The sequence below is a fragment of the Dipodomys merriami genome, unplaced genomic scaffold (assembly GCF_024711535.1).
Source record: "Dipodomys merriami isolate MVZ:Mamm:240054 unplaced genomic scaffold, mDipMer1.0.p SCAF_35, whole genome shotgun sequence".
NCBI lineage: Eukaryota > Metazoa > Chordata > Mammalia > Rodentia > Heteromyidae > Dipodomys > Dipodomys merriami.
The window spans coordinates 3,910,433-3,927,531 of NW_027205048.1; the positions used below are offsets into that span (position 1 = coordinate 3,910,433).

General features: G+C 48.2%; 1 protein-coding gene and 1 pseudogene across 5 annotated transcripts in view; one reads left to right on the forward strand and one right to left on the reverse strand.

Annotated features, from left to right (window-relative positions):
• The window catches only part of Rbm20 (RNA binding motif protein 20), a 193,929-nt gene that overhangs the window by 104,738 nt on the left and 72,092 nt on the right, over nt 1–17,099 (forward strand). For 2 of the 5 annotated variants that reach the window (XM_069987967.1, XM_069987966.1), the window contains exons 2-5: nt 11,205–12,294; nt 13,553–13,614; nt 15,190–15,284; nt 15,613–15,710. In XM_069987967.1, the coding sequence (XP_069844068.1) occupies nt 11,205–12,294; nt 13,553–13,614; nt 15,190–15,284; nt 15,613–15,710 (1,345 nt within the window). The remainder of the gene's footprint in view (nt 1–11,204; nt 12,295–13,552; nt 13,615–15,189; nt 15,285–15,612; nt 15,711–17,099) is intronic. The other 3 variants (XM_069987968.1, XM_069987969.1, XM_069987970.1) reach the window with 3 other exon arrangements.
• LOC138803993 (U6 spliceosomal RNA) lies at nt 2,602–2,701 on the reverse strand (annotated as a pseudogene).

Sequence of the window (17,099 nt, forward strand, 5' to 3'; positions counted from 1 at the left end):
CAGAGCTGCAGATGTGATACCACACTCCTATCTATGGGAAGCAAGGCCAGGAATTCGGTTTGTGAAGCTCCTTTAAGCAACTGTATAACCAGGGGCAAGAATATTGGCCCCACGGTTAAAAGACCTTCTTCCTGAAGGCCTGTATTCACTGGATGACCCCTGGTCACTCCTCCCACTGGTCTCTGTTTCAGTCTTGGTGATAGAAACTGGAAGCGGTCATATTTGACTTTACTTCCCATGTTGTCAGTATGGAAACCAGGTAGCCAGGTAATAAGGTAAAAACACTTAATAACCCACCAAGAAACACGAAACAAAAGAGAGACGGCAGGATTATCATTGTCATAATGAATCATTTCAAGAGCTGTCACAGCAATATGAATCATCCTATGATAATGTCATGGCAGAGGCCCAACACGGGTTAGCGGCATTGACCCAGTCATCTCGAAATTAGTCACAGAGGACCAGCCAGCGGTGATCCAGTGGCACGACTGTCACCCGGAAAGAGAGCCGCACCACTTTCTGCCCTCCAAGGAGAGTAGCACCCTGGTGCATGTTGGTGGGATGTTCCACGACAGTGACTGCGTCAGCCTGAGGATTGAGGAGGCCTAGGATCCAGGCTCAGGGCTCCTCCGCCCAGGTGTGGGGTGATCTACCTTTTCCATCAGCTTCCCTGGCGCTCTTTTTTCCTTCTGTAGAATGATTGGGTCGGATGATCTATGACTCCTTCTTGCTCTTAAAATCTGTGGTAACCAGCTAGGGTTTGAACTTCGGCCTCTACATGGCAGTTCCATCATCATCGGCATCTTTGTAACCTGGCCTAAGAACTGCTCCCTGGGGTTTGTGTCCTGACCCGCTTCTGAGAGCATTATGGTACAGTTGAGACGAGGGTTTTTTTCCTCTTTATTTAAGACACATAATTGTTTGTATTGGTGAAGTACAGTGTAAGAGTCCAGTATATATGCACAATGTATAGTGATCAAATTGTGGTAATTATTTCTATCATCTTGTGTTTGTAGCCTTCAAGCCTCTTTCTTCTAGTTCTTTTGTTTTGTTTTGTTTTTTGTTTTTTAGAGAAAAAAGAACAAACTATATACAGGGTCTAATGAGAACCTATTGTTTCCATAAGTCGGATCACGTTAATATACTTTATTATATATAGTCCTTTGCACTAAGCACTTGGGTTGTTGAGATCCTCTGTTAAGAATATCATATAGGGCTTGGGCTGGGAAGGTGGCTCAGTGGTAGAGCTCTTGCCTTGCATGCACGAGGCCCTGGGTTCGATTCCTTAGCACCACATAAGCAAAAAGAAAAAAGTCGGAAGTGGCGCTGTGGCTCAAGTGGTAGAGCACTAGCCTTGAGCTGAAGAGCTGAGGGACAGCACCCAGGCCCAGAGTTCAGGCCCACGACCAGACCCCCGCCACCCCCCAAAAGAATATCATATAGGGCTGGGAAGGTGGCTCAGTGGTAGAGCGCTTGCCTTGCATGCCTGAGGCCCTGGGTTCAATTCCTCAGCACCACATAAGCAAAAAAAAAAAGGGCTGGGAAGGTGGTTCAGTGGTAGAGCATTTGTCTTGCATGCATGAGGCCCTGGGTTCGATTCCTCAGCAACCACATAAGCAAAAAGAAAAAAGCCAGAAGTGGCACTGTGGCTCAAGTGGTAGAGCGCTAGCCTTGAGCTGAAGAGCTGAGGGACAGCACCCAGGCCCAGAGTTCAGGACCCCCCCAAAAAAAGAAATGTACTCATTACCTTATTCATGTAACTGTAGCCCCTCAGTACAGTATCTTTACAATAAAATATATATTTAAAAAAAGAACATCATATACATATTCCAGTTCTTACAAATGAGGGAGATCATGCGACTTGCTTTTCTTTGGGTCTGGCTTACTTCAGTTAATATAACTGTTTCCAAGTTTTTCCACTTCCTTATGAATGGAACCATATTATTTTTTCTGATGGAAGCATAGAATTCCATTGTGTATATGTACAAGATTTTCTTGATCCATTCATCTACTGAGGAACATTTGGGTTGGTTCTATATCTTGGCTATGGCAAATAATGCTGTGATGAACATGGTCATACTGGTGGCTTTAGTGTGGCCTTGTTTGTGGTCATTTGGGTAGATTTCCAGAAGTGGGATTGCTGGGTCATAGGGGAGCTCTATGTGTAGTCTTTTGAGGAACCTCCACACTGCTTTCCAGAGTGTTGAAAAAGTTTGTACTCCTACCAACAGTGTAGTAGCGTTCCCCTTTGGTCACATCCCAGCCATCATCTGTTGTTAAATTTCTTGATTATGGACATTCTAACTGGTGTAAAGTGGCGTCTCAATAATAGATTGTGACTGGTTGTCAGTGGCTCATGCTTGTCATCTTAGCTACTCAAGAGGCTGAGATCTAAGGATTAAGCTTCAAAGCCAGCCTGGGCAGATGAAACTTAGAGCCTCTTATCTCAAATTAAGTAGGAAAAAGCTAGAAATCAAAGTGTGGCTCAAGTGGTAGAGTAACAGCTTTGAGTGAAAAAGCCAAGCAATAGTGCAAGGTCCTGAGTAAAAGCCCCATTATAGAAAAAAAAAAAGTGAACTATTATCTCCCCATTGCTAAAAAAATAATGTGAAATACTTCAAGAATCTGTATGTCTTCTTTGCACAGGGGCCCTACTAAACTCAGTATCATTCCAATGTTTGTAGATGTGCTGCTAAATGACATTGAGTTGAGAACTTATGATCTAGATATCATTCAGCTCCCTGAGCAGGACCTGCAAAGACCTGACCCTGAGCTTTGCACATTATTTGATTTGGCCACATTATATGCAGGTACGACCCAACCTGGAAAACATTTACCTGCCTGGTCATGAGACCTGTTGCCTGGGTTGCGTTTTATTTCTTAGCACAAAAGAAGAAATGGCACACTCATGACTCAGCCTGGAAAGTGAACTGACTTGAACTGGGAGTGGGTTTAAATTCCTGAGTTGGTCATCTTGGAAGTCATTATGCCTATTTATGAATATGTTCAGTTTGGTTGGGTTAGGTAGGGTCAGGTACTATGGTGCTCTAGGCTCTAGTTTTTGGCTTCTGCTTTGGGGTGATTGAAGATTGCCAGGGAAGAGCCCGTGGCTGAGTTGCACACGTTCATTCTGTGGACCTTCATGCTTACTGTTCAGTCTGTATTGACTCAAATGATTCACTCAGGAGCTACTGTCACTCTATCTGCTCTCTTAAAGCCCCACTCTACGCCTGCTTCCTCCCCTCAGTAATTGTCCACCCTTCACCTTCTGTTCCTTCTCTCTCCCTATTAACATTTCTGTGTTTTCTGTCATCATCTATCTCTATCTCTAAGGAAGCTTCTTCTGCCTTGGCAGAGCTCCCTGCAGCCCACACTGTGGATGACAGTGATGTGGGTGATGTAATGGCAATGATCATGCCCACGGTAACAATAATAGTAGCAGCGGCTGCTTCCTGTGTGCTTGGAAGTGGGCTGAATAATTATGCACTCTCTCAACTCTTGGGATAAGTCTAGACCTTAGATCCAGCTGCCCTACCTTTCTTCCTGAGGACCCTGAGGCCTAGAGAAGATGAGGGTTGGCCCACAGCCATTGGCTTATAAGTGGCCAAACTGGTACTAACTCTGAAGCCAGAGCCCTGCCTCTGGGCAGTCTTCCATCTATGGAGCACAGCACATGATCGATCATCATCACATCGATCACATCACTGTGATGGGTGCTCGGCTGGCATGACTGAGCTGCTGCACATGCATTGTACATTCTATCCTGAATCTCGATGGCAATGAGATTAACTCCAAAAGCCACTTTGTGTGGAGAGAGCTTTTTTCTAAAAGGGGAGTGTTTGTTCAGATCGCACAGAAAATGTCCTCTTTTCAACAACGTTGTGCAAAATGCGACTTTGTAGTTTACAGCGCATTTTGACAGCTCTTCTGTGACACTCATACTCTAACTGAGAAGGTAGTGACTTCTTTTTAGAAATGGATCCACAGATGCCCAGAGAGGTAAAGTCTCTTATCCACTGTCACACAGTTGACCAGCAGCAGGTTGAGCCCACAACCCAGGGAGCCTGGTTCCCCCCCTGAATTCCTACAGGGCAGCACACAGCCCATGGGCAGTCGCTTACTCACTCTCCGCCCTTCTCCTTCCCCTGCTGAGAAGGCAAAGGAGCCTTCACAGTTTCAATCAAGATCTCTTTCTCGTAAAGAGGAAAATCAGTGGACCATCAAGTGTCCAGGTGGTGCAGTTGGGTAGAAATTGCATCCTATAAAGGCCGAAGTGCCAATCCTCCTGCTCACGGGAACACCAGCTTGGCCAGAGCTGGATCCCAGAACCAGCAAACAGTTGCTCCAGTTCACACCCTGTGTCCATGCCCATGTGGACCCTGGCCTTGTGTCCTTGTGGGTGGAGGAGCACAGGAAACAGGTGGGCAGGTACAGGTTTCTTCCGCAGTGACCCCTTAGTAGTGCTGACAATCAGTGCTTGTAGTGTGTTCAGGCTTCAGAGGGGATGGGGGGGGGGAGACCAGGGAACCAAGGAGCTGTGGGATTTAGAAGCAGATGGCTTAAGTGGGTCAGCCTTCTTTTAGCATTATTATTTTTTGCTAAGTGAATAAAGGAGACACACTAGTTTGTGTGCAGAAGAGGGGAAGCTGGCACGGGGTTCTCTCACAAGATGCTCAGGAGCAGCCTGAGTCTGTCTCCAAGCCAGTGTCTTCCGGCTGGCTTTATTCTCAAGCAGCCTCTTGGTAGGTGGTGACTTAACAACTTGTTTAGCATCTGGACATGATAGCCCCAGAATATCTGTCCTGATAGCCCCAACAGAATGCCAAGGAGCATTCATCCAATTACTGTGACCGGGCCTGAGACACATTGCCTGGATGTTTGTTATTTCCCTGCATGGGAATGCACGTGCATGGGCACACATGTGTGCCAGGACTGGTGCTTGAACTCAGGCCTGGACTCTGTCCTTTCGCTGTCTTCATCCAAGGCTGGCACTCTACCACTGGAACCATACCTCCACTTCTGGCTTTTTTTTGGGGGGGGGGTTAATTGGAGATAAGAATCTCACGGAACTTTCCTCCCCTGGCTGCTGAGAGCTGAGGATCTCCTGAGTCTCTAGGTTTACAGGCATGAGCCCCCGGTGCTCAGCTCCCATTTTCATTTTACAGATAAAAATTCTGTGGGAACTTTAGGCAGCTTTCCCTCTCTGCCTCACACACATCCAGTAGTAAGAGCAGTTCATCCTCTACCTGCCACCCACTGCGGAGTCGTTTGCCCATTTGCTGTTGGGTTAAGAAGCCCAGAGGATGGGGGAAACCCTGTGAGTGGTCTTTCTTGTCATTTGTCACATTTCTTGAACTCTCCTGTGGTGTGACCTCTTCCTCCTGTGCCCCACTGTTGTGAGCTCCGGGGTCAGAACAGAGCACGGTGGGCTCATGTAATCTCTTTTCCCCCCTTCCATCCTGGTGTCCCTATCACCTGGAGTTTCCACAGCTTATGACAGATGCTCCATCCATGTGGGTGGAACAGACAAATTCCTGAGCACCCATTTGCCCCCCCCACCCCGAAGTGTGTGTGGGGAATGTCTCTGTAGCAGAGATGGGGTCCCTGCAGACCCCATTCCTTTAGGGACAGGATGGTTTTTGCATTTCTAGCATTCCCCAAGTGAACGAAAGCCACTTTGCCCCACTCCTTATGGCCGACTACCCATGAATCACTGCATCCCACTTGAAGCACATGAATAGCCGTGAGCACTATCAAACTGGGGCAGCTGCCATGCTCTCCCGGTGGGAACAATAGATTCCTGACCCTCTCCACACAATGGAATGCGACCGTTAGACACGTTTTCAACTGTGGCCCTTAAATCTCCCAACATTATGAAGATAACAAGTTCGCTTTCCAGTTGTAGTTTAGGTTTTCAAGACTCCTGAGATTAAATACTGCCTTAATTTGTTAAGGAAACTTACGAAGCAAGTGGAGAATCAGCTTGTAATCGAATGATACTCTGAACTGTTTGTAACAATCAATGCCTCAGAGCTGGGACGTTAGTCCTGAGGCAGAGAGCCTTCCAGCTCCCTGGATGCGTCAATCAGAGCACCCGCAGGGTGTGGTGTTCCTTCTGTGAGCCTGGATGGACCCTCAGATTGGCTGTGCGATCCATATTCTCTCTCTGTGCGGGGTTCCCAGCTGTGTGACACACTGTATTATTCTTCCTTCTCCCCCCAACCCGGCTCTGACTCCATGATTGTAAATAGCACATTGCATGTGGTTTAGGAGAAGAGAGGTGGAGAGGATCCTGCCCCTGTCCCCTCTCTAAACAAGGGGGCATCTCTTCTGTTACCACCTCTACAGCTTAGGGGATTCTAGAAAGAAACATCACCTTAGTGTTTCCCTAGGGTTCAATGAATGCCTTGCACATTGAACATATTTTACCACCTCTCTGAATGGAGAGGTGAACCACAAATCCATATGAGTGGACATAATCATTTAGTGGTGAGAGAGATGTGCTTGTCAGGGGCAAGGTGGTTTTCTCAGGCACTGGAAGTTGGATTGGATGGTGTGGATCCTCCTTTTGCTACCACCCTGCTTTGTGGCTTGGGATGAATCATTTTCTCTCTGTTGGCTGAGTTGATTTGTCAGGAGTCTGCCATTCTAAACTCCTCCATGGGGGGGCTCTTAAGATGGTCTGTGCTCCCTAGAGCTCCTGGAGGCTGATCAGTTCATACCACAAAACCCAGCCAGGCCCCATTCTCATTACTGCCTCTCTGAATAGAAGCAACTTTTGCATCTAAGGTCCCTGAGGAGTCTATTTATTTCCTTTTGCTTCTGTAACAAATCACAACAAGTTGGATATCTTGTGTCAACACAAATTTATTCCTTTACAGTTCCATAAGCCCCAAACCAGTCTGACTTGACTAAAATGAAGGTGTCAACAGTGTGGTTTTTCTAACAGCTCTGGGGGTGGGGGAATCTGTTTCTTGCTGTGTCAGTTTCTAGAGGCTACCTACAATGCCATTGGCTGCACTGCCCCCTTCCTCTGTCTTCAAGCTAGCATCTCCAGAGTCTACTTCCATCCCTACAGCTTCTCTCTATGGGTATGATTACATAGGGACTACCTGATTACATACATTGTAGATAACCTCGCCGCTCAAGATCTGAAAAGTCCTCCTTGCCAGGTTAACACAGACTCTGCAGATGAGAATACCTAGACACCTTTGGTGGATCAATTATCTATTCAGTTCTAAGGCCTAGACCTAGAGGAAGAAGAAATTGAAACTCCTAGCCAGGTACCGGTGGCTCACACCTGTAATCCTAGATCTCAGGAGGCTGAGATCTGAGGATCATGGTTCAAAGCCAACCCAGGCAGGAAAGTCTGTGAGACTCTTATCTCCAATAAACCACCAGAAAACCAGAAGGGGTGCTGTGGCACAAGTGGTAGAGGGCTCTCCTTGAGCTGAGGAGTGCAGGGACAGCGCCCAGGCCCAGAGTTCAAGCCCCATGACTGACAAGAGAAAAAAGAAAAGAAAGAAATTGAAATTCCTCTACTGGAATGGTGCATTATAGATGGTACCCTAGCTAGGTAATTATTCTATATGTTTAGCTATACAACAGCAAAACCTATATTTTTGCTCTCTGGGCATATTTTGAGTCTCTTTTTAGAATTGTTCAAAGGTCCTTATCCATGGAAATGTGTATCCATGAAAGAGATGTCCATACTTCACTGCCACTGGATTCTGATAAGCCATTAACTTCTTTCTTTTCTGTTCATGACAGCTGAGTGTCCCTCAAGTACTCCTTAAGTAAGAAGCAGGCTGGTGGAAAAAACACAATCTCTCTAAGACACGCTGCCTCCCTACTTTTGTGGAGCTTGACTTTTCATGCAAACGGGAAGAGTAGCAAAGTCATTTTTATTTGGCTCTGAAATGTGTTTTGTTCTTGGATTTGAGTGTGGGTGTGCTTAGTGTGTGGGAACTCACTTCTAACAAAACAGGAAAATCGCCCCTGATGATGTACTATGTGATCACTATCTCCATCTGAATTAACTCTTGAAGGCTAAGAATTTGAGAATTGTTTTTTCGTTGTTGTTTCTTTAATAAGCGAGTGGGCCTTTTCCTCCTCCTTATTCTGGTTCACAGGAGCTATTCAACTTTGATGATTCATGTGAAATGACTTCTACATAGGCTTGAATCAAGTTGAGGGGCAAGAAGAATTTGCTCAGCAAAATGGATGTCAGGAAGAAAATCTGGTATTCATCTTATGTCATGCTTGCTCTGAATAAATAAAACCTCTATAGCCTGGCCATACCCTGTAAAGCGTTTGTTTTCCACGACTGACCTACAAACACCCAGCATGGTTGGCTTTTCTTGGCTAGAAAGATGGCGCGTCCTTGTGTGGGCTTCGAAAGCTGAAGGGGAACCTCCAGCCAGAGAACCTCCTGACCAGAGGGCAAGTTGAAAAAATACAGCTGACTTCTCTGGGGAAAACAAAACTGACTTTGTCTTACTCTGGTCATGGACACCAAATTGGCACCTCATTATCGCCTTGTTAGTAAGGACAGTCTGCTCAGCGGAACAAACCTGGTGGAAGGGTTGGCCTGTGTGGGCAGGGTTTTGAGTTAAGCTTAATTGCCCTTCTAAAGCTCAGCTACTTAATACTACCCAAGTTGAACTCTATCAGCGAATGGGACCATCCTCCCCTTCCTTTTGTATTCTTGCTTGTGTAGTCAGGGCCTCCTCCCTCTGCAGGCCTACAGCCACACTAGGGTCCCCAAGCCTTAGCTATAATCACAGTCCTCCAGAGGAAGCAATGCCTGTCATATCTTTAGCCCGCGGTCCTCTCCTTTCCCAGTACCTTACCATTCAGCCAGCTTACTCTGTTCTGGAGTTCAGCTTGTTGGCTGTCTCTTGAGTGACTCCTACAAAGTTCTTGATTTCTCACATAAATGGGAAAGAGTAAGGACGTCATTCTTTTTAAAAAAATTATTGTTATTATAAAGCTGATGTACGAAGAGGTTACCGTTTCATAAGTCAGGTAATGAGGACATTGCTTTTTAGTTCATGTCTCTCCCAGTTTTTCCTTCCCATCCCCACCCATAAGTTGTAGAGTTCATTTTCCTAGTCTAGTGAGTACCACCGCTGCATTTGTTCATCCTTTGCCCCTCCATTTCTGTGCCCCTCCCAAAGACAAACAAGACAAAAAGAAAACAACAACAAAGAAAAGACCTCTTATTTCCATTTCCTGGGGTTCATTTTGATAAACTGTGGTTTTATATGATCAGAGGCACATAGGCCTTGTGCCTTTGAGAAAGTCATTCCTACGTGTCCGCGAGTGGGTGTGCTGGTGTGCCATCCAGAAGGATGTGCTCAAAAGGGCCCAGAAGCTGCCTGCTTTCATTGCCCCAGGCTGCTTCTCTTTTCAAAGCCTGGCTGGTGTTTGGATCCCCTGTGCTCACCAACAATAAACTTCCATTAAGCAGGTCACCTACACCTCTCTGAGGTTCCTGTCCTGGTGAAAATGACTGCACCCGGGAGGCCACTGGAGACCAAGTGAGATAACACAGGTTAAGCAAGCGCTTGTCCCACAGACGCATTGCAGCAAATGTGAGCAGTCGATCTGCTCCCCTTCCTAGCCTCTCTGCCACCCCTCCCCTGCTGCGCACCTCAGCTGAAGCAGTCTTTCCCCGAAGCAGCTCCAAAGTGGGACAGGACAAGTATGCGACACATTGTCGTGCACTTTCCCCATTTCTTTCTCTCCTCCTCACTCAAGCTTGCCTCCAGGCTCTCATTCACTTTATTTTTGTTGACCTTTTACTGTTCAGTGCTTGTGACAGCGGAAAGCAAAGTGTCCCAGCTGTGTTTTCCTCCTTACGTTCCCCCACCCTACCCCCTGGTGGTGCAGACTGAGGGTGCATGGCACTCCTCATTTCCAATTTCACAGTTCCAATCTCCCATTCAAACACCCGATCATTGTAGCTCTTCAATGTCCCACACACATTTCCTGATTATACCCACTTCCCCCAACGGGAATTTAAGACCCAGAAAATAGGGTCTTACCCAAAGGCCTCAACTGGTAACTACATACTCTCTACTCTCTGGGAAAGTCTGTCCCACTTTCCAGACCAGGTGTTCTCATTTGGTTGAGAAAGCACCATAACCAACCAGCCCAAGTCATATGACAGGCCCATAAAATTCCATGAGAGCTGACCAGTTTTAGATATTTTTTTTTCATTTGTAATTGTTCGAGTTATCCCTTACACGGCTTGTCTGTGCAGGCTTTTTATTCTTGATGTAAAATGAGGACAAGGACAAAAATGTGTTTGGCATAAATATACATACAATTCATTCAGTGTGGGGTTTTGAAGCCTGCTTTTTTTGTAAAGCTTAACTTTGAAGCAGATGGATTATTTCATGTTGTTAAAATAGCTCACTTTTTGTTTTCTGGTGTTTTTTTTTGGGGGGGGGGTTGCTTTTATAACCAGGACTTGGAGTCAGGTGGCAAGAGCAGAGAGCCAAGGGGAGATTTTTGGCAGGTTGGGATTCTTTTGGTCTTAGATTTCGTGCTGGGTACACTTTTTGTGAACAATAAATTGCATAATGAAGCAAAAATTTAAGCACCCATAGTAAACAGTTACTTGATGATATCTGTTTAGATGATAAATCTTCAGAGCAAGCCTGGCTCCCCATTCTTGGATATTTTTATCTTTGGACTCCTGGATAATGTAGTATTAAATGTCTTCAGGTATCGCACTTTGGCTTAATATAGATTTGCAGAATTGAATTTTTGAGTCCAAGAGTCTTGGCTGCAATGAGTGCTCATTGCTCGACTGCCTATCGGAACGCTGGCTGCTACTTGTCAGTGTGTCTTTTCCACTTGAGTTCTCCAACGTGGAGTGCCATTGTTAGTTTTTAACATTGGCCACTTTGCTAAGCAAATGCTTATTTGTAATGGTTTTAATTTTTATTCCTAATTATCAGGGCCAGCCCCTGAACATCCTGTCATATAATTTTTCTACTAGAATTTTGGATTTTTTAAAAAAAATATAGGCGCACAGCTGTTTACAGAGTGAGTCACTTGGATGCAGAGCTCATGTAAGAGGGTCTTGTATAGGAGAGAGGGCCACAGGTAAAGGAAAGCAATCCCTTACCCCCTCTCACCCCCCCCCCCCAGTGAAAACCAGCTGTGCATCTAGGCCTCTTGTCTTCCTGCAGTGCCGCCAAGCTCCTGGACAAGAACCCCTTCTCCGTCAGTAACCCGAACCCCCTGCTCCCTTCGCCTGCCAGCCTCCAGCTGGCCCAACTGCAGGCCCAGCTCACCCTCCACCGGCTGAAGTTGGCCCAGACGGCAGTCACCAACAACACTGCGGCCGCCACTGTCCTGAACCAGGTCCTCTCCAAAGTGGCCATGTCCCAGCCTCTCTTCAACCAGCTGAGGCATCCGTCTGTGCTCAGCGGCCCCCACAGCCACGCTGGGGTGCCCCAACATGCTGCCACCATCCCCAGCGCTCGGTTTCCCTCCAGTGCAATCGCCTTTTCGCCTCCCAGCCAGCCACGAGGCCCAGGACCCTCTGTGAGCCTCCCCAGCCAGCCCCCCAACGCCGTGGTGGTCCATCCTTTCAGCGGGGTGATGCCTCAGACCCCTGCCCAGCCTGCAGTCATCCTGGGCATGGGCAAGGCTGGGCCCGCCCCGCCCCCCTCAGCATTCTATGAGTATGGCAAAGCCAACGCCAGCCAGGCTTACGGCTCAGAGACAGACAGCCAGCCCGGCTTCCTGCCGGCCTCGGCCTCTGCCGCGGGCAGCGTGGCCTACGAAGGGCCCTACAGCCACCCTGGACAAGATGGCCAAGCCGCCTTCTCCAAAGACTTCTATGGACCCAATGCCCAAGGGCCCCCCCTAGCAGGTGGGTTCCCAGGGGAGCAGCCCACGGGCATGAAAGGTGAGGTAGGAGCGCTGCTACGGGGTGCAAACAGCCAGTGGGAGAGCACCCCCGGATTCCCTGGTCCCAACAAGCCCGATCTCACAGCAGGTCCCAACCTGTGGCCTCCAGCCTCCAGCCAGCCCTATGAACTGTATGACCCCGAGGAGCCCACTTCAGACAGGACCCCTCCCTCCTTCGGGGGTCGGCTTAACCACAGCAAGCAAGGTTTCAGCGGTGGCCGGCGGAGGGCCAAGGAGGAGCAGGCCCTGCTGCCCCCCGTGGGGCCCCTGCAGGCTCAAGAACTGAACGACTTCCACGGCGTGGCCCCGCCCCACCTGCCGCACCTCTGCAGCCTCTGCGACAAGAAGGTGTTCGACTTGACGGTGAGTCATCCAAGACCGGGCCCAGAGCTGAGTTTGCCTCCCCCTCCAAACTCTCACTGCTTGTGTGCATGAAACGTGGGGGGTGGGGCGGGGAACAGAGCTCTGCCATTAGAGTCTCTGATTTCCATCCTAAGGATTCGAACCCAGTGAAAGGTATTACATTGGAGAAATGCATTGGGGTAACCCAGTGAAAGGTATCACATTGGAGAAATGCATTGGGGTTCATCGGCAGAGAAGGGGGCTGAGGAGTGTGTCTCCTCTCTCCTGGGGAAAGCTTTGGCTGTGCTGTAGCCCTAGGAGCTACTGTTCCTCCCAACATGTATGTTACGCTGAGATCATGGGTCAGAACCAGGACATGGGATCTACACAGATTATTCTAGAAGCTTCAGCTGCATGGTCTAAAGTTTGGAGGCCCGGCCTCACGGTACCTCACCTTTACCCAAAGTCTGTGAAGTGCTTCCCATGGCTACAAACACAAATCCAACAGAGCATAACATCCCCCTGGAAATGTATGGGTGACCACTGAAATACTCCAAGGCAATTATCCTTTTAACAGCTAACAGTAACTCACAGTACTTCCGGGAGGAAGATACTGTTAGTAACCTCACTTAAAAGGTGAGAAAATGAAGGCCCAGCTGCATACACTGAGTTGGCCTGGGCCACCTGGCTAGCAAGTGACAGGGGAGAGATTCGAACATGGTTCTGATCCTCTTATGAGAGACGCCCTGCCTTCCCCCACATTTGGTTCCAGAGTCATAGTAAAGCCTCTTCTTCAGGGGAGTCATACCCTGGGTATGCTTGGTTCAGGAGCATCTCTGTAGCCCCCACAGTGGGGAACACCACCACACCTGAACCCCAAGGTGCGGCCTGGCTGGAACTAGGTCTGTCACCAGCCTTTGATAAGGTTTTACAATCATTTGAGTCCACCATCCGAACCTGAACTCGATACAGAAGTAGGTAGAGCATGGAGAAGAGGGTGGGAGACAGGAGGTTGGAATTGGACTCAGAGGTCCCCTCACGGGGGAAGAAGGACTTTGAAGTCTGGGCAGCTGTCCTAAGACATACAGGATGTGCAGGTGATGGATGGGTGGAATGAGTGGGGGGATGGAAGGTGGAGGAGGGAGAGGGAAAGGGGGAATGCTGGGTGCGGTGTGGGGTGGGGGGTACAGGCCTTGGTGCCCTGTGCTCCCTGCCCTCATCCTCTGCCTCGCCAAGGACTCCGTTCTCCTTTGGTTCCTTTTCTGTCCTTCTGACCTAGGACTGGGAGCTGCACGTGAAAGGGAAGCTGCACACTCAGAAATGCCTGCTCTTCTCTGAAAAGTAAGTGCTGTCCCGGAGCACAGGCCCACGCCTGCGCACAGTCAGCTTCCCCAGAGCTGCTGCCTTGTGACCCGTGTGTGTTGCACGGGAGGTGGGAACCCCAGAGAACCACACAGGCAGAGTCCCCGAGCTTGCACTCAACGCGGGTGACAGACCACACACACAATGAGTAAACTAGACGGCATTTCTGGTGGCAAATGTTAAGCAGAAAGCCACCCTGGATGAGGGTAGGAAGTCTGTGTGTGAATGAATGCACTCTGGGGCTGGGCCTCCTGGAAGCACCAGGGCCCAGGCCCTCTTCTGTTGTGAAGACTTACAGTGTTACTCGGAGTGGGACTGGAGCCACTCCTGGCTCGAGCAAAGGAACCATCTGGTCAGGCCCTACTGAAGAAGACCCTGGTGCAGGGGGCAAAGGCAGGCTCTAAGACCAGTGAGGAGTTGGAGAAGAGAGGGGCTAGCCCAGGGATGTGACAAAAAACCAGGGCTCCATGTTTTGAAATGTGCGCCTTCCAAAGGCCTCTGCTCATTATTCACAAGCGCAAACAGACGGACCATCCACAGGCGAATGGCTAAACAGAACATGGTCAGAACACCTAAGAGACAGCTACTCAGACTTCCAAAGGAAGGAAATTCTGAGCCATACCACAACAGGCTTGAACCTCCAGGACATCATGTTAAGTGAAATAAAGCCAGTCCCAAAAGGACAAGGTGCACATAATTCCATTCCTGTGGAATGGAGTTCGAAAGGTCAAACTCATAGAGACAGGAAGTAGAATAAGGATGTCTGGAGTTGGGAGGCTGGATGAGGCCGGTGTTCAATGGGTACAGAGGTTCAGTCTTGCAAAATGAAGAATTCTGAGGCCAGATAGTGGCAATAGCTGCACAGTGAAAATAGACCTAATGCCACTGAACTGTATACGTGGTGAAGATGGAAAATTTCATGGCATTTGTATTTTACCACAGTTAAATATATACATGCATATAAGGCTTCCCTTCCCCCCCCTTTTTGTGGCAAAATTCATGTAACACTCATCATTTCAACCATTTGATAAAGTTTACAATTAGTAGCATGTCGCACAGGCATAAGGTTGTACAAATAGTACCTAGTTCCAGAACATTTTTAATCACCTCCAGAGAAGACCCCATCCTCACTGAGCAGCCTCTCCATCCCCCTCCCCCAGCCCCTGGGAACCACCAATCTGCTTTTTGTTTATTTGTAAATTTGTCATGTAAGTGGGATCATATAATACGTGGCCGTTTATGACTTAAATTTTAAAAGCTTTACTTGGAGTTTTTTTTTAAATCTACACTGTAGCATGTGTGACCTTTTTATGGCTGAATACTATTCCACTATTTCTATATAATGCGCTTTGCTTCTCTATTCATCTTTTGATGGGCTTTGGAGGTTGTCTCCACCTTTTGCCGTAGTGAATAGTGTGGTGATGAGCAGTCATGTGCATGTCTGTCTTCAACTAATTTGGGCTGGGTACTTGGGAGTGGAACTTTTGAATGCTGTAGTCATTCTTTTGGTTTAACTTACTGGGACCCTGGTTCCCACGTCTCCCCCCTCTCCAGTGCTGGCATCCGGTGTGTGCTCGCTTCTTCAGCAGAGGGGACGCTGGGCACCTCCCCCAACAGCACAGCTCTTTACAGCCCCACTGGGAATGAAGGTGAGTCAGGACACGCAGGCTCTGGCCGTCCTGTTTCCCCAACCCAGGACTTCTTCTATGGCCTTGCCCTCCCATGCCCTTCTAAGGCAAAATGGTCCCAAGGTACCCACGTGTTCTTTGGCGTTGCTGTCTGTCCTTAGTGCCCTCTGAGACACCTTAGCCAAACAACGTTGCCCGTTACAGTGTGCCACAAGGTAGAAGTGTGTCAATCACGAAGAAATATGTTCGGAAGAATTTTTCCGTTCTCTCTTTCCCTATCCTAATCCTGAGCTCTCAAGGAAAAGCTCAGGACTGGCGTCTCACCTGGCCTGTGTCACTTACCCTTCAGATTACGCCTCGACTCTTGGGACATCGTATGCAGCCATTCCAGCCAGGACCTTTGCTCAGTCGAATCCCACATTTCCGTCGGCTTCCTCCGGGACAAACGTGAGTACGAATGTGTTTCCCCCAATGTTCTATCATCCCCAAAGCCTGTGCATCCCTGATATGTCTAGGCTGAGAGGGACCGAGGAGACTTGGAAAAAAAACTCAGGCTTTGGGTCATTTAGAAAAGGTCAAGCATCGTTTCAGAGCTGGGTAAGGTGGCTCAAGGCTATCATCCTGGCTGCTCAGAAGGCTGAGACCTGCAGGACTGATTCATAACCACTTTAGGAAGAAAAGTCCATGAGACTCCATCTCTAATTAACCAGCAAAATGCCAGACTGGAGGCTGAGTGAGAGTATAAGGTCCTTCAGTTCCAGCCCTACTTAAAAAAAAAAGTCCTTTTGTGTAGTCTAACTAGTATTGAAACAAATGAGAATTGACATAAATTCTTAAAATTGAAGACACTGACTTTCTAATCTTTGGCTTTTTCTAATCTTTGGCTTTCTAATCTTTGAACTTTTACTTAAAATTTTTTTGGTGTATTGTTGAAATGGACTACTTTTTGTTTCATTTTGCTTATACTAGTGGCACTGGGCCTTGAACTCAGGGCCTTCGTGCTGGCTAGGCAGCTGCTCTACCCTGGAACCATACCCCCATCCCTTATAGCTATATTTTTAAAATAAGGTCTTGGGTTTTTTTTGTTTGTTTGTTTTTTGTTTTGTTTTGTTTGCCTGGGCTGGCCTAGAAACATGATCCTCCCAATGTCTACCTCCCTAGTAGCTGAGAGTACAGACATGAACCAACATGCTGGGCGAAGTGGACCACTTTCTGTGAGAGGCGAATACTGAAGCTAGAGCCAGAAAATGAATGAAAGCGCATTTGCCAACAAAGAGGTTGCTGGTCCTTTTGGGAAATGGCTGGTGCTTTCTAATCAGCACTGGCTTTTGTTTTCCATTTTGTTCTTTTCTCTATCTAGCATGTACTTTAGACCTCCACAGCCCTAAAGCCTCATCCCTCCCATTTTACACCAGTTGTAACAACTCCCTTTCTCTCTCTCCAGTGTTCAGTCCTGCTGTCTGTAGCTTCCCACCCTGTAGGTAGGGGGAAGGCAGGTGGGAGGGGAACTGGGCAGCCCTGACTATTGGGACTGCATGGACTGAGCCCTGCCAGGGGCGCCTGTTCGAGTGTTTCTGCCTCTGCCTGTGTTTCCCCCGTGTGTGCTGAGATCAGCTGTGACCTCCTTCTCTCTTCTCCTGCGGTGTCCTCTCCCTATGCACAGGGCCTGGGTGCACAGAGGGGAGAAGCAAGCTGGCAAAGTGTAGCTTCCAGGTCCTGGAGAGTTGGGGGGGGGCGGGGGGGAGGGGGGTGGGGGGGAGGGGGAAGGGCCAGGAGCCTGGGTTTCTAGTTCCTGCCTGTTCACTCTCATACTGTGTGGAAATGCTGAGAGAGAGA